The following is a 26,855-nucleotide window of genomic DNA, read 5'->3' as shown; positions in this document are numbered from 1 at the left end:
GCCTATTACATTCCAGGTTTTGGTTTAAACAGACTCTGCTAAACATATGAGTCACTTCTTAATAAGTCACCATAGCAAAGAGAGTCGCTGTGTGAGAGAGGCCTAAATTTGGTCCTCCTGCCTAGTGTAAGTTCAAAATAACTCCACTGAAATTAATATAATGACACTGATTTAAATCTACTCAAAAGGGAGCCGGAGCAGGTCTCTGTCTGTCAGGAACCAGCAGGCAATATTTGACGTTTGTTAATTGCTTCTAAACCCTGTGGAACCACACAATGGTTTTCTGCTGATTGCAACTGCCTAGAGTAAAAGCAAGTGTAGGAAACTTGACATTTATATCATATCTTCAGATCCACCCTCCCTAGCTATGAAACTCAAGATGAATGGATATTTCCCAGGAATGCACAATCTGTGTAGGAAACTGACTGTTCTTTGAAAAGTGATTCTAGGAAGAAAAAGAATAAGAAACCCAAAGTCTGAGAAAATACTATGATGTGTCATGGAAAAATTGGAGAACAGCAAAGACCAAGGGGTGCGATAAACAAGGAAAATGTATCATTTGTAAACACAGCAGCAGAGTTAGACTTAAGATCATGTGTTCCCTCCAGTATTTAGGGCTTAATAGAGTTTTAAGCCTTATTCTTTAAAGTCTTTTTACTGAATTTAGAATCTGCATAATTACAAACTATCTTCCCATATAATGATCTGCTGGAAAAAGTGTCAGGATAATACCAAGTGCACACAACCAAATAGCTATTGGTACTGATTTGCTCATCATGTCATCACTCTGACTGTATTCCAAAGCACTAAAATGAACATTTCTCAATTTAACCAGTGCTAAAGTCATACTAATAAGTCAACAGTTGAGTTCCTGGAAGTAAACAAGAATCTTTTCTCTCTCTAGACCTGTTATACTAGCTATCTCCACTGCAAAACACCCAAAGAGCAGGCAGTGAGATGAAGAGAACACTTAAAGCAATATTCACTGTGGCAGCTTGAAGGGCTATAGTGCACTTATCCAGGGATCATGTTCAACTCTGTTTAAAACCTACGAATTGTCTAAAAAAAAAAAAAAAAAAAGCATCTCTAGTTAAAAAGCCCCAAATCCATGTTTATTCCACGATTAAAATGAAATACCACTATACATAAAGGTATTGGTTGAACACACTGTTTTACTGATATATTTACAATTTTAAAGCAATTTGGAAGCCTGCCAGTGCCTCAATTACAATAATAAAAATTCTAAATGGCTATAAATTTTGGTGCTTGATTTTGGGTTTTATCATGGAAAATCAGAGGTCCCTCATATCCCCTTTGCTCACCAGGACACAGGTCCAGCTGCGACTGTTCCCCCCTCCCCACCCCACCCCTGTTTTGTGGCACTCAGCAGCCTTGATATGCTGGTGCCCTGACCATGCCATTGCCCCTAACTCCCAAGCCATAGCTCCCTGGCCCTGCTGGTACCCCTTACAGCCCCTGCCCCTCCTGGTTCTGCCAGAGGGAGCCCCCAGCAGCACCTGAGCCCTGGCTGCCACCCCTGTGCCAGAGTAGAGCCTAGAGCCTGTCTCCCCCTCCCCTGCAGGTGGCACAGCTGGAGCACAGCCCATGTGGAGAGAAGGGCAGATGTGGGCTCAGTGCTCACCTGCCCTGCTGCCCTCCTCCTGGGGCCTATATGGCCCAGAGGGTGGGACCTGGTGCAGCAGGGCAGAGTGGAATGGATGGGGCGGCTCAGTGTGCTGCTGGGAGCCCCACACTGCTGTGGCATGGCACCCCTTGCCCACCAAACAGCAGCAGGGCTGGCAGCACAGTTGTCCACAAAGCAGTCCATGCTCCCTGCTGCTGCAAGCTGAGCAGAGGGTGCCTTGCCAAGGCAGTGTGGAGCTTCTGGCAGCAGCATCAAGCTTCCCTGGCCCTCTCTTCCCTGCTGCACCATGTCCTGCCTGCTGGGCCCATGGGGAGAGCGGGGGTGGCAGCAGGGGGCAGGGAGCCCTGAGCCTGCAGTTGCCAGCCCACATCCGCCTCCGCCCAGTGCACAAATCTGAGGGTCATGTGCCCCCCCACCCACATATCTCCTCCAGGAGTACATGCAGCAGCAGCAGCAGGGAGCCCCCCCCCACCCCCAGATGAGCCACCCATGGCTCAGTTCCACTACTAGCCCAGGCCCTGAAGCCATGTATTTTTGTCTCAGGCCCCAAGCCACATGCACCACCCTGAATGGGCAGCAGCTCCAGCTCCAGCCCTAGACCTGCCCAACCCCCTCTCCTTACTACAGGGGCCTCAAGTTTCTCCCTCCTTTCTCTCCCACAGACTTACCTGGGGAGAACTGCAGGAGCTGCTCATGCTGCCTGGCTGCCATGTGCACATGTACACATGCACATGGCACCTCTAGCCTGATTGCCCTTCTCCCACTCCCTCCAGCTGGAACTCTCTCAGCCTACAAAGGGAAAGCCACTGCTTCCCGTGTTTTTCTCCTTAAAAAGAGAAAATCCAGGTTTTAATCCTTAAAATGGGAAAATCCACATTTTACTGTGTTTTCCCATGGCAAACAGAAACCCCAGATCCCTGCTTATAATACATTTAAGTACAGTACAGAAGTTTGATGCATATCTAGTCTAAATTGATTTGAATTGAGTGCATCTTGCACCAGGTCTATCTTAGATCACTTGTGCCATTATTAGACTGGTCTGTGTGTGCCAAACATCAATACAATTATTGGTTTAGATCAATCTATGATTACTTAGACTGGTCTAAGCATAATTAATGTCTATATATACCCTTGGAAACCATCTACAAAGACAAGAACATTATAACTGTATTATTAATTAGACCACATGCCACACCCCCACGGAAGTATGTGCAGAAAAATTCAAAATTATGACAAATTAGTTACTTTTTTCCCTACATTTTCATCTTATATTCTTAATATCTGTGCCAAAAACCCCATGTGGGTAGGTCTTGTTTTTTTGGATGGGTGTGGGCCCTTCCTGCCACATCTGTCCCTTCATGGTGCACAGCCCCCACTACCAGCAGCAGCAGACCCTTGGGACACTCACAGCCACGGCAGGCAGAACCCCCCAGCAGCACACAGCTCTGGCCAAGTCCCAGGAGCTGCGCATGGTGGCACAGATCCAGCCCAACCCACTGACTGATGCCTTCAAACCAAACTGGGCTAGCTCTATGCCAGCACGTGGGGCTTGCAGCACTGCAGGTGGGAGTCGCACACCATCAGGCCAGGCAGACTCCATGCCTCTAGATGCAGTTTCCTGCTGGAATGCCAGAAGACCCACATGGAAGCACGGAGTTGGCCCAGCTTAGCCCAGTGGCTCATGGCTACTGCCTGCAATGCCACAAGCCCCACATGCTGGCATGGAGCCACCTTGGTCTGGTTTGAAGGTGTGTGCCAGTGGGCTGGCGGGCTCCATGCTGCCTTGTGCAGCCCCTGGGACTCAGATGGGAGCTCTGCCTTCTGTGGTCACGAGGACCCTGAGGGCCCACTGCCTGCTGCTGCCATCCCCTGTGGCAGGGACTTTGCACCATGAGGGGGATGGATGTGTGACAGGGGGCCCACACCCACCCACCCCACTTCTGCAGGCAGGAGCTCCCTTTCCCACTCACTAGCTGTCCAGTTGTGCACAACCATACTTGGTGCCTCCTCTTGGGGCTCCTAGCTGAAGTGCCAAGGAACAGATCCTGCCTGGGTTTAATTATGCAAATTTATGCAATTATACAGGGCATGCATTTTATGTGCAAAATTGCACAGGCGCATAATTGTGTAATTCCCTAGGGTGTAATGAGCTCTTCAAGGCAGAGGCTCTGGAGACTGTCCTTTACATGTGTACACTGAATATTGTCTAATAACACTAGTCTCAGCAGGGAAGCATTACCCTAATCCAAGTAATAATAAAAAAGCATAGTCAGGGCAGTCCATGTTCCCAGTGTCCTCAGAAGGTACTTTTTGTGTAGATGACCTCTTGAGAACATTTTGTTAATCTAAAACCTGTTCTCCCCTGCTAATTAATGGCTTGATGCATGAAACTGGAATTCATCAGGTTTTGTTCCTAAATCACTGCTATCAGGCCATATACAACAAACAGAACTTTGCCCTTACACTACTAGTGATAAGAGTGCTCATAACTGAGGACCTAGAAATAAGCCCCCAACAGGCATCCCTGTCCCATCCCTGCCTGACTTCTCAGCTGAATGAGATCTTTCCCATCTTCTCACTCTTATAAAGCCAAAGGCTAGAACTCCACCCACTCTCTCACTCAATGACACTTGGTTAGTTCTGTCCTGCCCTTTGCCAAACCTCACAATGCGACTCACATGCCACCTACTGGTACCAGGTCATAAGAAAAGGATTAAATATGGAAGTCTCCACTGAAAATCAGGGATTACTAAATGCTGATCAGCAGCAGAGAAGAAGCAGAGCACATTTGGGCAGTTTATACAGGGGAGGCAAGTCATTCTAGGAGTGAAAGCTGGAAAACAGTGGGTGGTTGGAAGCAGGTATTAAGGAGAGCACAAGATGTCATGTGCAAGGTATCTACAAAAAATGCCTTCATCCTCAGCAGAGCTGTCCTGCAAAAGATCAAAGAAAATGGATATTCACCTGGAAGACAGCCAGGATCCTAAGATTAAGAAGTGGTAGCTGTGGATGTACCTAGAGGTATTACAGCTAAAGGATTGAAGTGCACCCTTTTGCACAGAGGTAAGTCAGAACACAGAGTCTGACTCCGTTTTCTTCTTCCGACATTTTTTAATTACTTCCAATTCCTCAAGCCTCGAGTTTCCAATAAATCAGCTATATAAGTTTATCTTATTTCAATGATTTGCTAACAGTACTGAATTCAGAATCAATTGGCATTTTGGATAAGGAAACATGTTGCAGGAGGACTTTATGAAGAATTTTAAATATGTATGAGAATGTCTTTGTCTGCACACCACACTGTATCTAAATAACCCACTGACAATCTCATAGTTTTCTTAGAGGGTAAGATAAATATCGTAAAGACATTAGATACTTACTGCTTCCATTAGCCCCTTTACTGTAGGTGACTTCAGCATCAAAGCATCAAACACTTCATCAGTCTCCTTCCTCACATACAGAAGCACTGGAACCATAAAGATCAAACATGAGGCAGGCATGGAAAACTGAACAGATAAAATAATCCTCATTGACTAGAAGCTCAGGAACTCATGCTGAGTGTAGAACAAATCCACCCAAGTGATGAAAGCCTGACACTTAAAAAAAACATTTTATATAGTCAGCAATGTAAATATACACAGGGCATACCAGCTGGTTTGGGAAACCTACCAAGAAAATTAAAAGCAATTTAAATTAAATATTTTGAGGAAACTACATTTTGCAAGTAATTATGTTTGGTTAGCAGTTTGGTAAATTTATCAAAATATGGAAAATACTAGTTGAAGAACACTTGAAAAAAAAGATCAATCACTGGACTCAATTATAGGTCAAATAGGAGAAGTACTAGGCAGTTCTCGCTGCATTCCTGTAACTCTTGATATCTCCTATAACCTCTCTAATCTTTAGCCAAATGGTTGGGAAAAGCAACTCACAAAAAATAAGTGCAGTTCAACAACTGAATTTCCCGTTAGCCAATTCCCAAGAAAAAAGCATTTTTTCCAAATAAAGGAGTATTTCTGAATGTTTCCCCTTTCACACTCATAAATGGCCCCCTCATTTGAAACACAGTCAGTTTCACAAAATGAGTAAAAACTAATCTCAGGTACTACAGGGAAGTTATTTAATGGTAAAAATGTCCATTTGGCACTCACTGCCCAGTGATTTTCTACCTGCTTTGGCGCCAAACTGCCATTTGTCTCCTCAAAAATTTACTCCTATGTCTACACCTCCGCCCTCCCCTTCCAGTTCTTGTGGGGCTTACAAACACATTTTCCTATTTGTTCTAGAGAGTCTTCTCACCCATGCTGTTGTGTTAAAGAGTTACATCAATAAAAGGGAACATGATTGGCTGGGGAAACAGTGAAAATAAGTCTCTACAAAGCGCTGACAAATAGACAAAGTAAACAAACTGGACAATTAGAAAAAGCCCCTTTCTGTGTTTGGTCTCTATCACTAACATTAATCTTAATTGTTACTTGTTGCATTAAGTATTTTAGAAGTGTAAAGTTCTAAATTGAACTTTTTTCTTTAAAAGACACTGTGTTCATCAATAGCTACTAAATAAATTCCTGTATGTTAGATGTATATTAGAATCATAGAACCACAGAGAAGTAGGGCTGGAAGGGACCTTGAGAGATCATTTTGTCCAAACCCCTGCCTGAGGCAGGATCATTCCTATCAAAACCATCCTAAACAAATCCACCGTCTATCCTGTTAGCAAAACTACACTGTCATCCCTGACATACAACCCTAACCCACTACAGGTAAAACAGGGGGACCACAGGAGCCAACGTCCTGCTGCAGCAAAGGTGGTAAATATATACTTGAGAGATCCAAGAGCGTCATGCCCCCTGCTACAGAGGAAGGCAAAAAGCCCCACACTCCATGCTAATCTGGCCAAATATTAGCTCCAGCAGTGGGGGCTGAGGCATGTCCAGAGGCTGTCCCGGCATGGCTCTGTTAAGGCTAAGGGGGCAGGGAGCGGCTTAATTCCTCCCTCCATCCAGCCCTTCTGCCACCGGCTACCGCAGCTGGGATCTGCCAACCCCAGTTGCCACCTCTACCTCAGCTGCTCACCCACAGACAGGGAGACTCCAGCTGCGAGTGGGGGGAGGGGAAGAGGGAAGAATTTCCCTTTCCCTTCCCTGCCCACTTTGCCTTAACGGGGCCATGCTGGGGATGTGTCGGCCATGTCCCTGCCCCTGCTTGGGCTAGAAAGTATGGGGGCGGGGCCAGCCCTGCTCTCTGGAGCAGACAGCCCAGCCCAGCCCAGGGCTGCAGAGCATGCTGGGATGCTGGAGGACTCTGGTCTGAGGAAGAGGTCTGGAACAGAAGTTCCATAAACTGATTTGACCCAAATCAGTTAAGTCTGATACTACATTCTACCGGGTTTATCCTAAACCGGTTTTGGCCATTTTGAAACTGGTTTACACACACGGAACTTATGTTCTGTTACAGGTTTTAAACCAGTTTCTGATCACTTAAACCAGTTTATGTGCAACTTCTATCTCTAGCCACTACGCAATTTGAATGCTGAGGTTTAAATCTCTTTGTTGTACTTGGAATGCCAGGAAACATTATGCTGAATGAAATATCCATTACAAAGATAATGGGGATCTGAATTATGCACACACACTGACCAAGGTTTTGTAAACGTATGTTGTTTTCCTAGTGCTGTGACTGGAATTTTGTAATGGATTCACTGAGTTATGTGATTCAACCAACTCCGCTCGTCTGATTGTGTCCATCACCCTGTCATCACTTTCAAATCATCCAGCCTACCTCCTTTCCAAAGCAAAAAAATCACAGCTTTAGGGAAAGAAAACATACTGGGGTAAACAATAAGCAAGTTGTAAGGGCAAGTCAAAGAAATTCTGACCTCTGAACTGTGTCCTCGGTGCTAAATGTTCTATATTCCACTAGCTTCAGCTGAAGTCAAGTAAGGCTCCTGGGTGCTTGGCACTTTTGAAAGTCAGGAAACTAATTTAGGTGTCTAAATATGGATTTAGGAACTTAACTTAGCATCCATTTTGAATGTTTTAGCTTCATACCTTTCAACCTTCAAATCTGCCAGCATGTGACACAAACAACCAATTTATGACAAACTACTGAACCTGGGTTGCGTTGCAGGTTATACCCTAATAAACAGATTAGCATTGTCTTCAAATGAAGACTATTTAAAGACAATTTCTGCTGAGTTGGTTCCCTTTTTCAGTAAAAAGGGAAGCAAAAAACAAATACGCAATAATACAAACTCCTGCATGGGTTCTCAGCAAGGTTTGGGCTGGAGCTGGATCTTCAGCACAGATGTCAGTCATTAGAGCTGACTGAGCAATCACTATCTTTCTGGAAGACCAGGCATTGTAGGAGACAGGACAAACCATGCAGGTAGGTTACACACACAAGCTGTGGGCCTTTCTCCACCTTCCTTTTCCATACTTGGGGTTCACACCTGTGTATGTACCACAGTGCCTGGGACTGTACCAATTCTCACTGCTGTGAAAGCTTTAGGTTGGATTTTGGTTTCCATGTGAACAAGTCACTTGTGTCTGCTACTTACAAATTCAAAATTATTTAATACTCATTTGGTGTGATTTTTCCCCAAGAGACAAAAGTTAGAAAGATAAAATAGTCTCAAAGGTGAAGAATCTAAGGCTGGTCTGTAAGACAATAGCTAGCTCTATAATAGATGGGAAACTTCCATCTAAAACTGAATGGGAAAATGACTTGGCAATTGTGAATGAGAAATCTAAACAGGAAAGATACATATGCCTGGCCAAACAACAGACTGCTCTCAGCAGCTGCTATAGATTAACATACTTTACATTTCTGCATAGGGCAGTTGCAACTCCCTCAAAACTCAATGGGATGACGCTAGGAAATTCATAAAGATGCAGCTAACCGTGTATTAAGTGAGAATATTTTTATTCTTGCCTTGGGGATACCTTTTCATTTGATATTTTTTAATGTACCTGTTAGAATTTCTGCTCATACTAGACAGTCCTGGAATTAGCTCTAATGGAAATCATCTCACATAGCACCCTAAACGGGCAGTCGACAAAACGGATCCCATTGCAGTAGGCAGCACAAACTCTGGGCACTACTTAAGTCCTATTAAACATTACTCTGAGGAGTAGGGACTTTTAAATAGGGACTTTAATGATGATGGCACTCCACATTGGTTTTATTTCAGACAACAGTACATAATATTTGCCTTGCCAGTGACCAAATCTTGGATTATACTATTTGGAGCACACACTATAACTACCTCCATCTCCCCCTATGTTCAGGACTTGATCAGTTCTGTGCATAGAACAAATAACATAGGGGGAAAAAGTTCTAAAACAACAATATTTCCAAATTTTGTCAGCATGTTGTGTTATCAAATCGCTTACTGAGGTGAACCCCTCCATCTTCCCTTAGATAAGATTACCTTCAACTCCAATGACTACGACAACTTCCACAAGCACAACCCCAAATGCTAGGTCATTAGAGAAAGAAAGTTCACCAAAGCAGGAAGTCAAGCTGGAAGAGGCCTGGCTTGCAGCCAGAAAAGTCCAAATTACAAGCAGGAAAAGGATGTGAATGGTGCTTCCTGTAGTTTCCCTTGTTCATTGCCTATGCTGGATTTAATTATTCCACTTATTTTTGTCACCTTTGAAACATCTTTTGTTTTGAATTCTTCACCCTGAAATAGTCTGTGAATCCAGGCAGTATTAAAACAACATATCACAGGAGTGAAGGAGGGAAATATCTCTGACCTTTCCAATAGCGGCTTCCATGCGTGCCTGTGTGTGGTTTTCTTGAAACACATTATAAATTAATCAAATTACTGAAGGAATCAAAGCAAACATTTCTTACATGGCAGATTTCCATAATACTAGCTGAGTACTCAATGCTAGACATAGCAAATAGGAGAAAGGGACTAGTCTTTGTAGATGACCCTTCACCTTACAATACATAGAGAAAATGCTACAAATATGAACAGGCGTCTGGCTGGTCAGACCCTGGTATTTTACCAGGAGCTCACATCACATTTTCATGTAGATGATTTAAAAAATATATTTCTCACTAAGCCTAACTAAACACCAGACTCCATCCTGAACATCTTGTAGGCTTCATAGGGCCCATTGCATATGACCACTGTGGCCAGTAAAGACAGATAACCAATGTAAGTACATGAAAGGTTATTTCTGTGAAGGTACAAAAAAAGTAAATGTAATCCAGCTAAGAATAATTAAGTTAAAAGTCTCCCAAGATTAATTCTGTCATAGGGCTAAATTGTCAGGTCAGCACTCCATGCTAAGCTTTTACTCGGACAGTTCTCTCACTGAAATCAATAGGAATCCACCTGAGAAAAGACCTCTGCATTTGATCCAATATATGTTCTCATTTTTGCTACCAGACCTGGCCAAAATAATAATTTCCAAGATGAATGAAAATGAAACCTATGTGGTAAGGATTTTCTCACCAGCATTGTTCTGGACCTCCACATGTGGTTCAAAGCTTTGGAAAACTTTCTGGCCAGTTTATGATTTTTACAGACACATTTTTCTTTCCCATCTCAAGATACTCTAAAATTCACATTTTGTCTGCATGTTTACTGATTGCTATTTACACTTTCAAATAAATACCCATGTATAAACTGTAGGCATAACAACAATAGGCCTGAGCCTTTTCCTGAATTACTCTATTTTAACATCACTCTAACTCCACTGACTTCATTTAGGGGTGGACAAAGTCTGGCCTGTGGGCGGATTTCCCAGCAGCCCCTGGCCACACTGTTCCAGCCGGTCTCCGTGGAGCCTCTAGGAGCAGCAGGGGCTCCCTGCTCCAAAGGGTCTTCAAGGAGACCAGCCCAAGTGCTGCTGGCAGGGTACACGGCTAGGTGGAGAGCTGCTGGGATCTTGCAGTAGTGACGGCATGAGCCAGAGCTGCAATCCACTACCCACATGCACCCATGACAAGTGCAAGGACATGCAGGCAGCAGATCACAGCTGTCCTGGCTCCAGCCTGTGCTGTCACCGCTGCAAGATCCCAGTCTCAGAGTGGCTCCCTGCCCAGCTGTGCATCCTTCCAAGGGTTCCTTAGGCTGATCTTCATTGAGACTTTTTTGGAGTGCAGGGCTGTCACAGCCCCACTGCTCTTGGGGTCTCCATGGAAACCAGCTGGAGTGGTATGGGCAGGGGTTGCTCGGAAATGGAGTCTGGTCACCATTTTGCCCACCCGAATCTAAGCAATTCCCAATTAACCCTAGAGAATGGCACCCAGTGCATTATTTTCTTAATTGTTACCTCTTTTCAGTCCTTCTTCTTTCATTTGTTTCAAAGGTGACGGGCCAAACTCCTCCTCCACAGGCCGGAACATCCTTTTAACCAGGATGCTGCTCCTAGAAAACAACCACATTTTGCACTAGTTATTCCCACAGTAAAAGAGAATGCAACAGTGAGATACAACTCTGTACTCTGGCAAGATTCCTACCAGCTTTCTAACACCAGAGCAAAAACTGCAGATTTAACTCTTGATGCTTATCTAAGTGACCCAAGCTTAGAATGGCAGATGACAGGAAAATATGGTTGCAATGATAAACATAACTGGAAAAGCCTTAAAGCCATTGTCCATTTAAATATATGGGAATGGAAGGAAAAAAAAGAGAGAGCTAAGTGAGGAGATAAACCACCCCTAGCTGCTGATATTCCCTCAGGTGGAGTCAGAGACAAAACAAGGCAATGCTGGCAAGCTCACCTATTACTAAGGTGTAGGTTTGGAAGGGATATCCAACAGCAGATCAGGCCCAGCTCCCTGGGGTGAATCTCAGGACTCAGGGCCCATGAAGTCAAAAATATGGCCATAGGAGTTTGGTGGTTGGGATACATTGACTGCAGAGCTATGTATGCATTTTACATCTGCCCACCATGGTAATTCCTGGAGTTGGGTAGCAGTGCTTAGGAATCAAAGAAGGATGCAACTGCACCACTGTACCCACCCACAACCTCTCCCCACCAGGGCCCCAGTCCTCCAGGTTTGACAATGCTGGCCTCTGTGATCAAGCTTCTCAGAAAACTAAAGTGTCATATATTTTATTTGTTGGCAAAACACACTGCAATCACCTGGTGCTCCTCTCATTCCTCCATTCATCCCCTAAGCCAGTGGTTCCCAACCTTTTTTTATACTGCAGACCATCATGGGCATGGGGTGAGGTGCATAGAGCCGGCTGCCTCCCTGCTGGGGCTGCCCCACTGCCCAGCTTTAACTCTGCATGTGACTGCCAACGGCAGAAGCCACTTGCCCGGGTGGACAGACAGGCTTGTGCAGTCAACCCTTCATGGCCCAGCGGTTGGGAACCTCTACCCTAAGCTCACTGTATAAGGGCACCACCCTCTCCTTCATCCCAACTTCAAGGATTTCCCAATATTCCTATTCTTCCCCTCCTCCAGAACCTATTACAGACTCTCTCAAGTTTTGTATTCCATGTAGAGGCTGCCTGCATTTCAGGGCTGAGTTAAGCAATTCCTAGATGCATAGGACCAGATCTCAATCCCAATTCTAAAACTAAAGGCCTCATCATAAATTATGTTTAGAACCTGATTAAGGTGTTAATCACGCCATAAATAGTTACCTGGTCACACATTAAAACCAATAATGGCACAATAATATAACAAGAGACCATGAAGATATTCTATATATAACATGTTTTAGGGTTGTGGCTTGTAGCCGTGTTGGTCTAAGGCCATAGGCAGACAGGGTTCTTTGGGTAGATGTGATATCTTTTATTAGATCAACTAAATAGTTGAAAAAATTGTTCTTTGCAAGCTTTTGGGCACAAACACCCTTCTTCAGGCATAAAGCCTCTCCTTATGCTGGAAGAAGGGTGTTTGTGCCCAAAAGCTTGTAAAAAACAATTTTTCCAGCTATTAAGTTGATCTAATAAAAAGATATCACACCTACCCAAAGAACCCTGTCTGCATATATAACATTTAACATCTTTGTAATTCACCTGCCTTAAACTAAACATGTAGCATGTCAGGGCCCACCCATGACATACCCCACTCAACTGAGTGCAAAGATTTGTCATGGGGCATTTCCATGGGTGAAAGCACAGCCATCCCCTATCTGATCAGTAGGACTGGGCTGGAGGCAGCACCAGGTCCTGGACCCAGCGTCCCTGTCCGATCCCTGGAGGCAGATGAGGGGTGGAGAGGAGCCCTGTGAGCCTGACATCAGGGAGCATTTCCCCAATCTCAAGACCACTGTGCTCCTGACTTTTAAAATGTGGGTATGCAGCTTGGAGGCTCTGAACCCCTACACTGAACAACCTGGCCAGAGCTGTTGGGTGCAGCGTTCTGATAATCAACTGATTGTTGGCTGGGCCTGGACAGCCCCAGTCAGGTCCAATAATCAACTGATTGCTAGCTCACTGTACTGGGGATTTGCATGACAATCAGCTGATTGTCAGCATCAGACCAAGTCCCTGGTGTGGTCTCAGGACAGAGCTGATAATCAGCTGATTACTGGTCCTGGCTGGACCTGCAGGCACTAATTTTTCAACTTGCCAGCACAGAGGAAACCTGAGATAATGATCACACTCTCCCCCTATTTAGCATTTTCTACTGGCCCCCAGTAGTTGACTCCTTGTTCAGTGCTTACGTGCTCTTGAGTCACATAAATGTGTTCATTGCCTAAATGGCAGAGCTATGTGCCTCTGCAGGGCAGAAGAGGATTGCTCTCCTGAAGTGAAATGTGTTTTTGGAACAGGTGGAATGGGCCATTATTTTTATAGTAGTTTGGGATTCTTGATACGAAACCACTTTAAAAAAAAGGAAAAATATTATTTTATCTTATGATCATATGTTTTATTGGTCCAATGTTGAGCGAAGCTGCTTAATGAACTCTTTTATTATGGACTGTAAAAACAAACATATAAATAGAAGCCAACCCATGAGGCAGAGAGCAGATGCCAATATAAAAGAAACTTCCCTCTCCTAATTCAAAAAGTTATAAACACAGACCAAAGGGAAAACAGGTTCAGTTTATTTGACTCTGTTTCTGATTTCTAAAGGTTTAGACTTCTAGATTGCAAAAGCCATGAAGTAGTAAATGTCTTACCCTTCTCTTTCATCATCTGCGTTATAGTAAACCTGTAGGGGTGGAAAGAGAACAAATGTACTGGTTCAGCACATAGCTGCTCTGTAAAGAGTTCAAACAGAAAGAAAAAACAACACCCAATCTGCAATTTTGCAGCTGTTAAATATTTTTCATTTTAGAAAACAAACGTGTAGGCTCTTTATTGTGATCTGAACAAAATGTAGCTGAGAACAACTAGCGATGCATATTTCCTAATGGAAGTGTATTAAAGCACTCTGACAAAACTCATAACCCAATCTGGTTTATATCACTCTTTCAATCATTAGAAAGCTGTAACAACCCTGTCAATTGGATTACTGCTTGCTTCAATTAACCTAATGTGGATTTAAGCCACAAGAGTCGCACACTTTTGTGCATATTTAAAAGTTGAGCAATCTAATTATAATAGAAAGACTAATACACAACTAAAGTTCTATTGGAAATGTAGTTTGGTATCAGTATACATGATACATATTTGTATATAGCATATACTGGAAACAGACACAAGGCCAGATCCCAATCGCATGTAAATCTGCATAGTTTGAATTCACTGGAGCAATTTTTTTTTTTTTTTTTAGCAAAGGATCTAGCTCACATTCTGCAACAGAAGTATACAGATATACTCAGTACTCACATAATGCCCCCACCTTCAAAATGCTTTACAAAATACTTGGACTGTCAGTCACGGTCCTCCCAACACTCGTGTGAAAAAATAGACTTATTTACTGACCAGTATGAATGCCCTGCTGCTGGATTCATGTAGAACAGCGTATCTCAACACATGGGTCCTGACCCAAAAGTGGGTTGCAAGAATATATGAAAGGGTTGTGAACAAACTTTAAAAATGGAGTCTCCTTTAAAAGGAGAAAAATGAGGGAAACAGTAGCTTTTCTCTTTTCCAGACTACAAGGGGCTTCTCGGGGCCCCTCAGACCCCACACACACCCTCCCTTCCCCATATACTTGGGGGCTTAGATCTGGGGGCAAAGTGCAGTGGCTCAGGAGTGAAGGGCAGGACTGACCATTGATATTTATGAAATGGGTCCTGGTACAAAAAAGTTTGAGAACCAGTGGTGTAGAACACTTGGGAGTTGCAGCCCAGAACTAAAACCACATGTTCTAATCTCATAAACTTCCTGGACAAGTGCCTGAAGGTCTAGAGCAGGGATTCTTAACCTGGGGTCCACGGACCCCCAAGGAGTCTGTGGATAGATTTCAGGGGGTCTGTGACCTTAGATGGGAAAAAAATTACATCTTTATTATCACTAACCTCTAACTGAAATTTAGCATTTCCTTCAATTATGAATGTAGGCAACAAACCACAGTAGTATTAGCAGGACCTGTGACTTTGTCACCAATAGAAATCACAGACATTTTCATATCACATTACAGTTGCTGCAGATATCTCGAAATATCATTTACGCTCATCACTACTTTGAAATTATGGTAATTATTAGACCCACCGCTAGATGGCACGTGATTGCAGTCTTCCTATCTACAGACACTCATTATTCTGAGAAGGGGTCCATAGGCTTCACCAGACTGCCAAAGGGGTCCATGGCACAAAAAAGGTTAAGAACCCCTGGTCTAGAGCAAGGAGCTTCACTGGGCACTAGTGGCACTGAGCGCCTTGTAAGACTGTGCTTGTTCAAAGAGAATAATATCACTCATCCTGCCTCAAAGAACTAAATTCAGTGTGGCAAAGCAGTACAAGCTCTTCAGATGGAAGGTGTTGCACAACTATAAAATGTCATCATAACATGTTTTGAAAGTAAGCAATACCTACTTTTGAGCAATACAAAACAACAGGAGAAGAAGGCTACTCATGGTACCAAGATACCAACGTATATAACAATACAGCAGATAGGTTTACATATTGCCTATGAGCTTGCAAACAAAACAGAGATATATTCTATTTAGCTGAGAACACTATTGACAAGACTTCCATGTACGAGGGAATGATTCTACCTTTTCCTTTAATGTAAATACACATTCACACTTGAGAGAAGGCACCTACTGCTCATATGTAACTGGGAACCTTTCTAGCGCTGGAGACTAATTTTAGTGATTACAATGTCTAAGATCTATGTGCTTTTGTTTTTCTAACTGCTCTAAAACTTAATAATAAACTCATCCTCAATGCCAGTTTTATCTGTTACTTTTACACCTGTAGTGAGAAGAACATGTTTCTACAGATAAATTTGATGACTCCACATTTTTGTCTTGATACACACACACACACACACACACACTGCTCCATTCCCTACAAAGGTGCACAGTTAATGTATTCATGCTTAGCAAAAAGCTACTGATGGATTTATAATCAAGATTTGCAGCTTTTCTGAGAAGTTAAAAAGTGATGAAGCCAGCAAAGACTGCCATATTCAGTTCACAGATCTTAGGAATAAGGAAGTATGATCATGAATACTAGAAGCAATGATACCTATCTTCAGAATTACTATCTGCATTTTAGAGTGCAAAATTCTTCAAGGAAATATAGATACCTAGGTGACTGACACCTGAGCTATAAAATCATAGGATGATAGGAAAGTAGGGCTGGAAGGGACATTATAAGGCCATCTAGTCCAGCCTCTTCCTCAAGGCAGGATCATCCCTGAGTAAACCACCCCATCCAGGGGGTTTGTCTAATGGAAAATAGGGAGTTTTCTCCTCATGGAAACAGCTCAGAAAGTTAAAGTTTGATTATATTTGCCACTATCTTAGAGTCCTTTGTTTTAAATCATCACGTGAGTGGCAGTTCCTTCTACCACAAGGTGGCACTTTATCCCAGAAACCTAATTAAAAGGATTGTTTATCTTAGTCATAGATCAACTCCTACTTTCAAGGTCCTAATTATTTAATCCCCTCATATTTACTGAATTAACTCCTTTCCTCCCATGCAGAACTGGGAAAGCTTCTCTTCCGAGGTCCAACTTGTTCACTTTCCTACTGAGCTAGCTAAGAGCAATGTTTAGAGTTAAGAAAAAAAACAAAAAACCAAGATGGTTAAAAAATAAAAAAAACAGTCACCAGAAATTCTGCTTTGATTCCATGAAGCATACAGCATATGCAGCTGGACTGCTGTCAGACACCTGTACTTTCATTGTTGACACCTACCTGTCCAGTCCTTTGTAGGTTTCCAAAGTGAACATCTGGTATGAAGAGAACTGGCTGGGAATCCAGGTCAGTCATTGTTTTGAAGTAGGTGATGTCACTCTTTTTTTGCAGAGGGATAGCAGTCAATTTCCCTTCAGCTGCTAATGGGATCACAAGGCAACGGTGTTATGATTGGTAGTTTAATAAACACAAGGTGGTCTAATCTGGAAGGACCTTGTCTTACTCACAGTTATTGCACGGGCCTTGTGCTGTTTGGCCTTTCCCTTTCTTTCGGTTTTGTTTCCTCTCTTCATCACGAATTTTTCTCTCTGCTCCCTGATACCAAAAAAAAAAAAAAGAACAGAAAATCCAATATTATCCCAAGTTGCAACTAACTGAACTGTTGCATTCCTGTACAGTATATGGTGTCTACACACCAGAGCAATGGGTGCATTAGCAATGCATGCAGAGTTCTCTACAAATCAACCTGAGTACCACAGTCAACTGTATCATTTTCCTGTTTGCGGACACTCCACTGTTATACTGAGAAGTCTGAAGGACCTGACAGTCTGTTAAACCTTGCTTTCATTGAATTTCTTTTTAACATCTCCTATACCTTTGCTAACCAAGGTAAGGCTCTGTTTCTGATAGCTCTGAAAAGCATTCTGAGATTGACTGAAGACAAGGACTTTGGGAGAATTAACTACTAGAAATGGTGAGAGTGCTAACATAGCCCAGCCCCCCTAGGAGTGTACAAAGCCATACCTTTCAAGCACATAAACAAAGTTATAGACATTTAAAATACAGGGAAGTACTTAAGAGACTTTTTAAATGGCTAGTGTTGACCCAAGAGGCCCTAAGCGCTCCTTAGCAGGCACTGCGCTCTGCTATACAAATATACTCCAAGGAGTTTAGAAAACAAAACGTGCAATTTGATGCTAAGTAGCAAAACCTCCTTTGAAGCTGTTCTAATATATTGTACAAATAATATAGGCATTCTATTAAGCATATTACAAATTCATATACCCTAAGGCAGTCAGTGTTCAGTACATACCCTAAGTTTTTGCAGAAAATGCCCCAAGTTTTTCAACCTAAAAATAAGTTTATTTTATTTTTCTAAAGCCAAAAATATTCACTTGAAGCCAATAAAATTCACACATGCTTATCCAAAATGAAAGGAATTGAGAGAAAAGAATGAAAAAGAGGCTGAAAACAATTTTTAGACTAACCCAACACATAAATGATGCTGCTCCTAAGTGCAATGGGAGTAATATCCACTTGGTGGGATGAACTTATTTATCCTTGAAAAAAAATCAACACTTAGAACAGTAAAATCTGAACCTGAGCTAGGTTCTGATCCTACCCCCACTGACCTCAATCACAGTAGGACTGTCCCACCCTCTTTATAATTATGCATATAAATTATATTGGATTAAGATGATACTCTAACAAAACAGGCTGTTTACTTTTTTCATCCTTGCAATTTTTCTTAAAAGAAAAAAGGACATTTTTCTGTCAAGAGTGTCATCCTGTGAAAACAGCGTCACTGTTATCAAGTCAGTTCTATACACCCTTTCTTCTGGAACTTGCATTGTTCATACTTAGATGATGTAAATTCAAAGTAATTTCAATGGAACCAGTAAGAGTTACTCTAGGTTTACACAGGTGCAATTAGGAGCAGAGAAAACTCTGGCTGAAAGCATTATACAGTACTCTCTCCTTTAAAATTAGTTGCGCAATCTGTAAACATATTGAAAGGAATAGTAGGAGAGTGTAACTTCCTCACACAGAGTCAAAATGTCCTCCCAGGCTTTCCAGTTAGCTAGGATTTAAAATAGATCTTCACTTTGTGCTCACTGTAACTGCAATACCCATTAGCATTCGGTGACTCTACAATGAGAGACTGTGGGACCTGACCCTGTTCAGCCTTCACAAGAGAAGGCTGAGGGGGGACCTGGTGACCATCTATAAACTCACTAGGGGGGACCAGAAAGGTCTGGGAGAGACCTTGTTTCCCCTACCGCCCTCTGGCATAACAAGGAATAATGGCCACAAGTTGTTGGAGAGTAGGTTTAGATTAGACAACCGTAAGAACTATTTCACAGTTAGGGTGGCTAGGATCTGGAACCAACTTACAAGGGAAGTGGTGCTGGCTCCTACCCTGGGGGTCTTTAAAAAGAGGCTTGATGACTACCTGGCTGGACTCATTTGAGCCCAGTTTTTCTCCTGCCCAGGCAGGGGGGTCGGACTTGAAGATCTACAAGGTCCCTTCCGACCCGACTTCTATGATTCTATGATGACTCTGCTTTCTAAGTTCTGCTCCAGCATTACTGTTTGACTGACAGCATCAAGGGAAAATCCTGACTTCAGTTAAAAAATGTAAAATCCAGAGTAATTCCATTGATTTCAATGGAATCTCACCACATATATTAAAAATTCTGTACTGCCGCCATACCAGCTGGCTTAAGTACAGGACAAGTCATTTTAATTCAGGTGTATGCATTTTCACCAGAGAACACTGCAATTGGTGTTAATTCTGTTTGAGAGAGAGAGAGAGAGAGAGAGAGAGAGATTTCCCCCATTACTTGCTGAATATTTCTCATATTACTATGTACATGCATTTTATTGCTTTCTTCCAGTATTTTCTGGGGGCAAAAAAACTGATCCTAGTCTTGTGTGTTGTCTTTCTTCACTAAAGCCAAATGCTATTGGTTTCACCACTTTCCATATTACCACTTCCAAAGACATCCAAAACCCAAAAGGACAGAAACAAATCTCAGATAGAGACTCCATTCCTGATATCTTGCATTTATTTGTTGCCATTTATTTAAATCAGGGGTAGGCAAAATGGAGAATCTAGCCAGCAGCCTGACTCCACTTCCCAGCAGCCCTTGCCCGCATAGCTGGGGCCGGTTTCCATGGAGACCCCAGCAGCTGCCCTGCTGTGATAGTGCAGGGCCAGGGTTTCTGTGGAGACCAGCCCCAGCAGCACTGGCAGGGCGCACAGCACTGCAGACAGTTGCTCTAGGGCTGGCTGGGATCTTGCAGTGGTCACAACGTGATCCAGACCCAGGGCAGAGCCACAATTTGTAGCCTCTACTTTCCAGGCAGGGGTGTGCAGGCAGAGGACTGCAGCTCTATGCTGGCTTCCTGTAGTGGCAACAGCTGGGGCAGAGCTGCAATCTGCTGCCTGCGCTCCTCTGCCCGGAGCAAGCAGACTGCATATCACAGCTCTGCACCACTCTGTCACTACCGTAAAATCCCAATCCAGCCCCGAGGCAGCTCCCCACCCCGCTGCACACCCCACCAAGGTGGTTGGGACTGGTCTCCACAGAAACGCCAGCCCCACACTATCATAGCACAAGTGCTGCTGGGGTCTCCATGGAAACTGGCCCCAGCCACAGGGGCAGGAGCTGCTGGGAAATGGAGTCCACTGGCAGCTGGACTTTGACCACCCCTTATCTAGGCGGTGCCAAAATTTCCCTAGAAACTTGACAACGCTAACTTTAGCAGAGGAATTGAAGGCACTCAGCATTGTGCAATAGAGATTTAAGCCAAAGCCTGTTGAAATGAAGACTGGAAATGGTCCCATCAACATCAGTGGGTACAGATAAAACCCAAGATGCTCAGCATTTTGCAGGATTGGGCCCAAAAGTTTCACTTTTATCAGCACTGAGAGGAAAAATATACTGTATTTTGAAGCATTCAGTATGCCCCAAAGTAAAATATATACCTTGTTTTTGGAAGCCAGAACGTTGAAACAAAAATTTTTCTAGAATCACGGCCCACTGCATGACATAAAATAAGACCTCCTGGGAACAGAGTATCCAGGAAATGCGGCATCCTAGGAGCCGGTCTGAGTGAGGCCAGCAGGAACTTCTGGGTATGGCAGATCTCCTGTGATGCCCCATTTCCTGGACACTCTACATCTTCAGGAGGACTAACTCCATGCAGAGACAACCCGAGCAGGGTGCAGAACAGGCAAATTGGCCTGTGCAGAGATCAAACATGAAGAAGCCGCGCGGGGGGGGGGGGGGGGGGGGCCATGGCAAGTAGGCAGATGTGAAAGCGGCCGTGATAGCACAGAGTCACCAGTATTAGGCAGGCCCTGCAGGAGGGGCCGCGGCTGCTCCACCTAGTTCCGCTGGGCCCCCACAAGCACAGGGCCCAGAGCAATTGCCCTGATTCGCTCCCCCCACCCCAGGACAGCTCTGACTCCATGTCACACGCAGTTAGATCCCAAACTACTCCAATAGTAAGACTTAGTTCTTTATAGCAAGTAGTTGTTTATATAAGTTCCTATAAAGTGTTCTTTCCACACAAGTATCATCCAGATTTCCCTCATCTTGGGGGATACCGGGAACTCACTTCTTGCTTCAGGCACAAGTTACAGTGCTCAGCCAATATGTATGATGTGAGAGGGTTAATACAGGACTCCTTCCCTTCAGCTTATTGCAGCAGTCATCTTGGCAGCTGCACAGCATGCACAGTTTCTCCAAGCACGCTGCTTTTCCAGTGGAGACACCAGCTTCCCTGCTTAAAACACAAACTGATTTTGGGTGGCTGATTCTGGGGAGGAAATGTGTTCGTCATATGTGAGAAAACATGGTATTTAACAGATTAATATTTGGTCTAGTTTTCCACTTTCCATATTACATTGTTATTTCCACATTTAGAAAGAAAAAGTTTTAAATAAATAAATAATAGTTGAAAAACATCCCGAGCTGGTAGCACTGTATACTGATGACCCTAAGTGCAACACAATCAAAACTCAAGCCTATTTAGATGCTGAGACAATGGGCCATGCTGGAGCTTCAAAATGGCAGAGCACTTCTGCTGGCACCTTTCAGTGATTAACTCTTTTAGAACTTTCATAATTGAAAATTGGGGTTTTAGCAGTCTGAATAATTTGTGTGTTAGAGACAGGCCTAGTGTGGGAATGCTGGGCTGCTAAACCAGGCTGCATCCAAATGAATCACCAGTTGGATGCACCTTCTACTCCAGGCTTGCTCTTTCAGTACCAGAAGTTGACACTGGTTTCATATGAAATAACCTCCTTAAAACTTCTTCTGTTATTATTTAATAGCAAGACAATAAAACCTCACCGTATGAATTTCAGCTTCTGTGAAATGTGTTTTTTTCCTCCAAGTGGGGGACAATTCATATACAGTTCTATCCTGCAAGGTGCTAAGCACTCTGCCTCTGATCCAGGAAAGTACTTACACAGGAGATCCAGGAACCTACTGCACTAGGGGTGCCTATACTAGAGGTGCCAACACATTCTGATTAGACCGTGCCGGAGCTGAGTCGAATGCTGGAGCGTTCTAATTAAAATGCTCCAGCATGCTGCAGCCTCTCATGTTTCAAATGGCAGCAGGGGTGCTTGAAATAAAGCTCACTGAATGAGCTTTAGTTAAAACACCTCCAGAGCCATTTTGAAGCACAGGGCATTGAATACATGAGATGCTGCAGCGCTTTAATTAGAGCAGCTCCCAAGAAGCTGCTCTAATTAAAATAGCCCCACCCCAGAGCACTTATATGCACTCAGTGTTCCCAAGATCCAGGTTAAGCATGTGCTTATGCATTTTTCTGTCTTTGTAGCAGAGACAATGCCTATTGAAACCAAATTTTCAACCAGACTGCTAAAACTGAAAGCCAATCTCCACTGACATATTTAGATATTTGGGGATGACCTGCATACTATAATCATGCACAAAATGAAATCCTGCCCCACCCATAGCAATTATATCAAGGTATGAGAAAGAGGAACAAAAACACCAAGTAAGAGTACGCAAAGATATTTGGGGAGGTTAGGAGGAGGTTAGATCAGGTTAAAAATCACCCTCCTTTCTAAGGTAAGTCAGGATGGGGGAGCTACTGGGGGAACTTGATGAGATCGAGGGAACTAGCAGGGTCCATGGGGGTTGGAGGGAATCATTGGGCGTGGGGGTTGGCAGGATCAGAGAGGCGCTCTGATCTTGCCAAACTTGCCTGGATTCCACCCTCCCCCCCAACACCATCAAACTGCTCCTGATCCTGCAAACTGGTCCTGCTTACAGGGCTGGTTTTGCTGGCTTTCACCAGCCCTGGGAGCCTGATTGAAGTAAGTCGGGGTGGAGGGAGAGGTAGGCAAATCGGGAGGGTGGCACAATTAAGAGGGCTGGCAAATCTGTGGGGGGAAGGCTAGCAGGAAGGGGGGCTCTCTACCCTCCCTCCCCCCCCCAGGACCAGGTGATTTTTTTTAATTTAACCCCTGACGTCCCCCAACCTCACACAAACCACCCCTCCCCGGTAGACCAACCCTCCCCCTCCACACACAGATCCCATCTACCGCTGCCCCCACTCCAATTTACTTCCACTGGCTCCTAGCACGAGAAAGCACTGGTAAAACTGGCACTAGGAGTAGCTTGCAGGATTGTGGGGTTGGCAGGTTTAGAAGGACTGGTTGGTCCATGCAGGGGGTGGGGAGGGGTCCATCTCAGGGTGGGGGGGAAGGGATGGAAAAAGCACAACCTTGGGTCAGTAGCTAGACTTTGCCAGCCCCAGGGCTACATTGGGAACTGTACAGAATTTGAGTTAGATCGGTCTTATCAGACCTGATCTAAGTTAAACCATCTCCAAAGTACAGTTAACTGATATCAGGTCAGGTATTTTTAGACCAGTCTGACTTACCTGAACTTCTGTACTGTTCACACTTAGATTGACCTAATTAGGAATTCAAGTGTAAGGTCCACACCTGGGAGAACCAGGCTAGATTGGCTGGCTATTTGTAACGCATTCTAATCTTCCCCTAACCATCCCAAACGTTTATACCTAGCCTAAGTGAAATGTGAGGCAGCTGATCCTGAGTAAGGAATATAGGATCAGTTCCCTTAATTTTAGAAGATTGTATGGTAATATTAGTAAAATGCCCCAAGTCAAATGTTCTTCAGCATTTTTTAAACCGACCATAACTACACAAAATATCAAAACCTCTTTAGAGCTCCTGTTCTATCACCATATGAGGTAAAAACACATTTGAGTCTATGAATATAATTAGACTTGGTGTTTCCCTGACAACCTATTTAATTTCATTTAAGGTGTAAAAATTATATCATCTTCTGGTAAGACATCAATGCGTAAGCCAAGGAAAAAGTGCCTTGCAGGTGATAAGAATTAATATGCAGGAAAATGAGGAGATCCTTAAGGTTGCTTGCTAGAAGCAAATTAATAAAGCCTGAGGGAATGTGTAGAGAGCAGGTGGAGGGATTACAGCTAGCATGCTGCGTTTCAGCTAAAATGAATTCATACGATGAGGCTTTTCTTAAAAACTAGGCATATTTACCTGGGAATTGCCTACGTTAATATATCACATATATTACTTTTGTAGAGCAGTCAGTCTTTTAGGACTCAAGGCACCTGCTCAGAAAATGCCAGCTTTTATTCATTTTTTGAATACTGAAAAATAACACAGTAATTCTTCTACTGCAAAGAACTCAGAGGCTAGGTACAGAGAGTCAAAAAGCCCAAGCCTGAGTTGATTCAATCTTTGCAGGTTAGGCTAACCTCTGTAAGTTGAACCAATATACAAGTGAATAAATATTCACTTTTGATTCTGAAAATGCTGCTGCATGTCTGCAGTGGCTCAGGCTAGAAGCTGAGGGGCGCTAAAGTGAGTTGTCCCTTCTTTTCAGCAGCAGTCACAATGCTGAAGGGAAGGTGGGGGGGGAGGGGGAGAAAAGGAGAGGGAGTGGAGAGGAGAGTGTGGGTGGGTTCGTGGTCAGGCCCTAGTAAGCCATTGAGTGGGATCAGGAAGGGGTTTAAATCCCCACCCTGGCCTGCAGGTACCCCAGTCAGGTTTGTTCCCGAGCGGGATGTGGCCAGACACTGGCCAGGGCAGCACCTCAGGCAAAGCGGGGCAGGGACGGGGACTAAACTCCCATTTCCCCTCTTTCCCATGGGCACAGGGACCCCAGCTGGGGTCTGCCTGGATTTCCACCCCACTGGCTGCTCGTGAGGGATGAGTCCTTTGTGCATACATGCCCAGGCCAGCTCAGAGGTACCAGTGGGCCCAAAGCCCAGCAGCTGCCTGTTGTTGGATCTCCTGTGCCTGAAGCAGCTGCTGTGCCCCCTGCACAGTGCTTGCTCATCTGCAGCTGCCACAGGACAGAAATGAGCAGGTACTGTGAAGGGGATGTGGCAGCAGCTGCAGGCACACAAGCCCTGGGCACAAGGAACAAGGAGCAGTCCAGGTGCACAGCTACTGTGGCCCCAGTCCGAGCGGCAGCCAGCTGGGAAGGGCCCTGCCCCTGTGGCCCAGCTCAGTACCACAGCCCCAGCCCCGGGTGAGCTTGATGGATGGTGGGCCCATGCCAGCCAGCATCTGGCCATGTCAACAACACCCCTGATGCTGGAGTGGTGAGGGGACGGGGGAACCTGACAGGGGCTGCTCCACCGCAGCCAGGCAGCTCTCAGCTGCAATCCCCTGGGGAGAGAGGGGAGGGAGAGGAAATAAACCCCTACCCTGCCATTTGCTGTAGGAGGCCATGCCAGCCAGGGTCTGACCACATCCCTGCCCTTGCTCCAGCTAGGGAGCAGAGGAGAGGGGCCAGCCCTTCTCTCTGGAGCAGACAGGATAGCCCAGCCCAGGGCTGAAAAGCATACTGGGATGCTTTGAACGAGAAAGGGGTCTGGGACAGAAGTTCCATAAACCGATTTGACACTAATCAGTTAGGTCTGATACTACATTCAACCAGGTTTATCTTAACCAGTTTTGCCCACTTTGAAACTGGTTTATGTGCACTACATTTCTGTTCTTATACAGGTTTAAACTAGTTTCAGATCACTTAAACCAGTCTGTGCAACTTTTGTCCCTACCCAGAAAGACCACAGCAGGTCAGAATGGTTTTGATAGTATGAATTCCAATTTGAAAACTCTGGTTTATCATGTGAATTATGTGTAGCATTTGCACACGCAACAGTGCTAATATTGCATGGCACCCTGTACCAACCTTAAAAGGATCCCACTGAACCCCATGGTGCTGCAGCACCCTGGTTGAGAATCGCTACTTTAAAGGCGTGTGATAACTGCAAAATGACAACCAAAACTAGCATAGTAGGGGTGGAGTGTAGTTGTAGCTGTGATGGTCCAGGAAATGTCGAAGAGGGGAGGAGTTTTTCATGGTACAGGCAGTCCTCAACTTACAACTGTTCCAGTTATGACAAATGGCACTTACAACCTCTGTAAATTATGACAGTTTCGAGGTTCTGACAGGGTTTCGACTTTACAACGCTGGACACAGCTGCCTCTAGCTGGTAAGTCTGTTGTGGTGAGGTGTGGGGTGGGGGGGGGGCGGGGGAGGCTGGGGGTGCAGATCAATGCCCCTGCAGTGAGGGAGGGATTGGGGCTGGAACAGGAGCTGCCCCTAGGGTGGGGGCACGTGGGGAGGGCGTGGGGCAGCTCCCACCGCTGTGCACTGCTGCTCTAAGAGGGCATGGCAGGGCATGTGCCCCTAGGTCTGTATGGGGCAGGCAGCGCTGGGGCTGTGAAAGGCTGTACTCTGGGTCGGCAGCAGAAGATGCTGGGAGTGGACACTATGCCCTCCTGCTGCTTACCCAGCTGGGGCGGGGTGGGGCAAAGCCACTGCACTGCTTCTGGACAAGTGGCATGCAGCAGCTGAAGCCACCCTGGCCTCCCTGCGCCTCCCAGCCTTGCCCCACCCCAGCTGGGCAAGTGGTGGCAGGGTATGGAGGGAAAGTGTGCCCCTGGATCTGCGGGCTGCACTCTGGGTGGACGGCATGAGCTACAGCAAATCTTAGGGTGGCTGCAGCCCGCCCCCCATAGCCTCCACTCTGCTGCCCACCCCACTCTGATCCAGGGACACACTCCCCTCCCCCCGCCATGCACTGCAAGTGTTGCCACTGCCATTCACCTAGCTGGGGCGGGGTGGAGTGAAGCCACAGCTTGTCCAGGAGGTGCAGAGAGGCCAGGGAAGCTCCAGCTGCTGCATGCT

General features: G+C 44.9%; 1 protein-coding gene across 4 annotated transcripts in view; it reads right to left on the bottom strand.

Annotated features, from left to right (window-relative positions):
• The window catches only part of GRHL2 (grainyhead like transcription factor 2), a 120,978-nt gene that overhangs the window by 16,516 nt on the left and 77,607 nt on the right, over positions 1-26,855 (bottom strand). For 3 of the 4 annotated variants that reach the window (XM_090040448.1, XM_090040449.1, XM_090040446.1), the window contains exons 10-14: positions 17,112-17,199; positions 16,885-17,024; positions 13,751-13,782; positions 10,939-11,033; positions 5,026-5,111 (exon numbers count right to left, since the gene is read on the bottom strand). In XM_090040448.1, coding sequence (XP_089896574.1) covers positions 5,026-5,111; positions 10,939-11,033; positions 13,751-13,782; positions 16,885-17,024; positions 17,112-17,199 — 441 coding nt within the window. The remainder of the gene's footprint in view (positions 1-5,025; positions 5,112-10,938; positions 11,034-13,750; positions 13,783-16,884; positions 17,025-17,111; positions 17,200-26,855) is intronic. The other variant, XM_090040447.1, reaches the window with a different exon arrangement.

This window comes from Crocodylus siamensis, chromosome 3 (assembly GCF_052110815.1).
Source record: "Crocodylus siamensis isolate JL-2025a chromosome 3, ASM5211081v1, whole genome shotgun sequence".
Lineage (NCBI taxonomy): Eukaryota > Metazoa > Chordata > Crocodylia > Crocodylidae > Crocodylus > Crocodylus siamensis.
The sequence above is the reverse complement of the archived record's forward strand: the minus strand, read 5'-3'. Positions and strand labels throughout refer to the sequence as shown.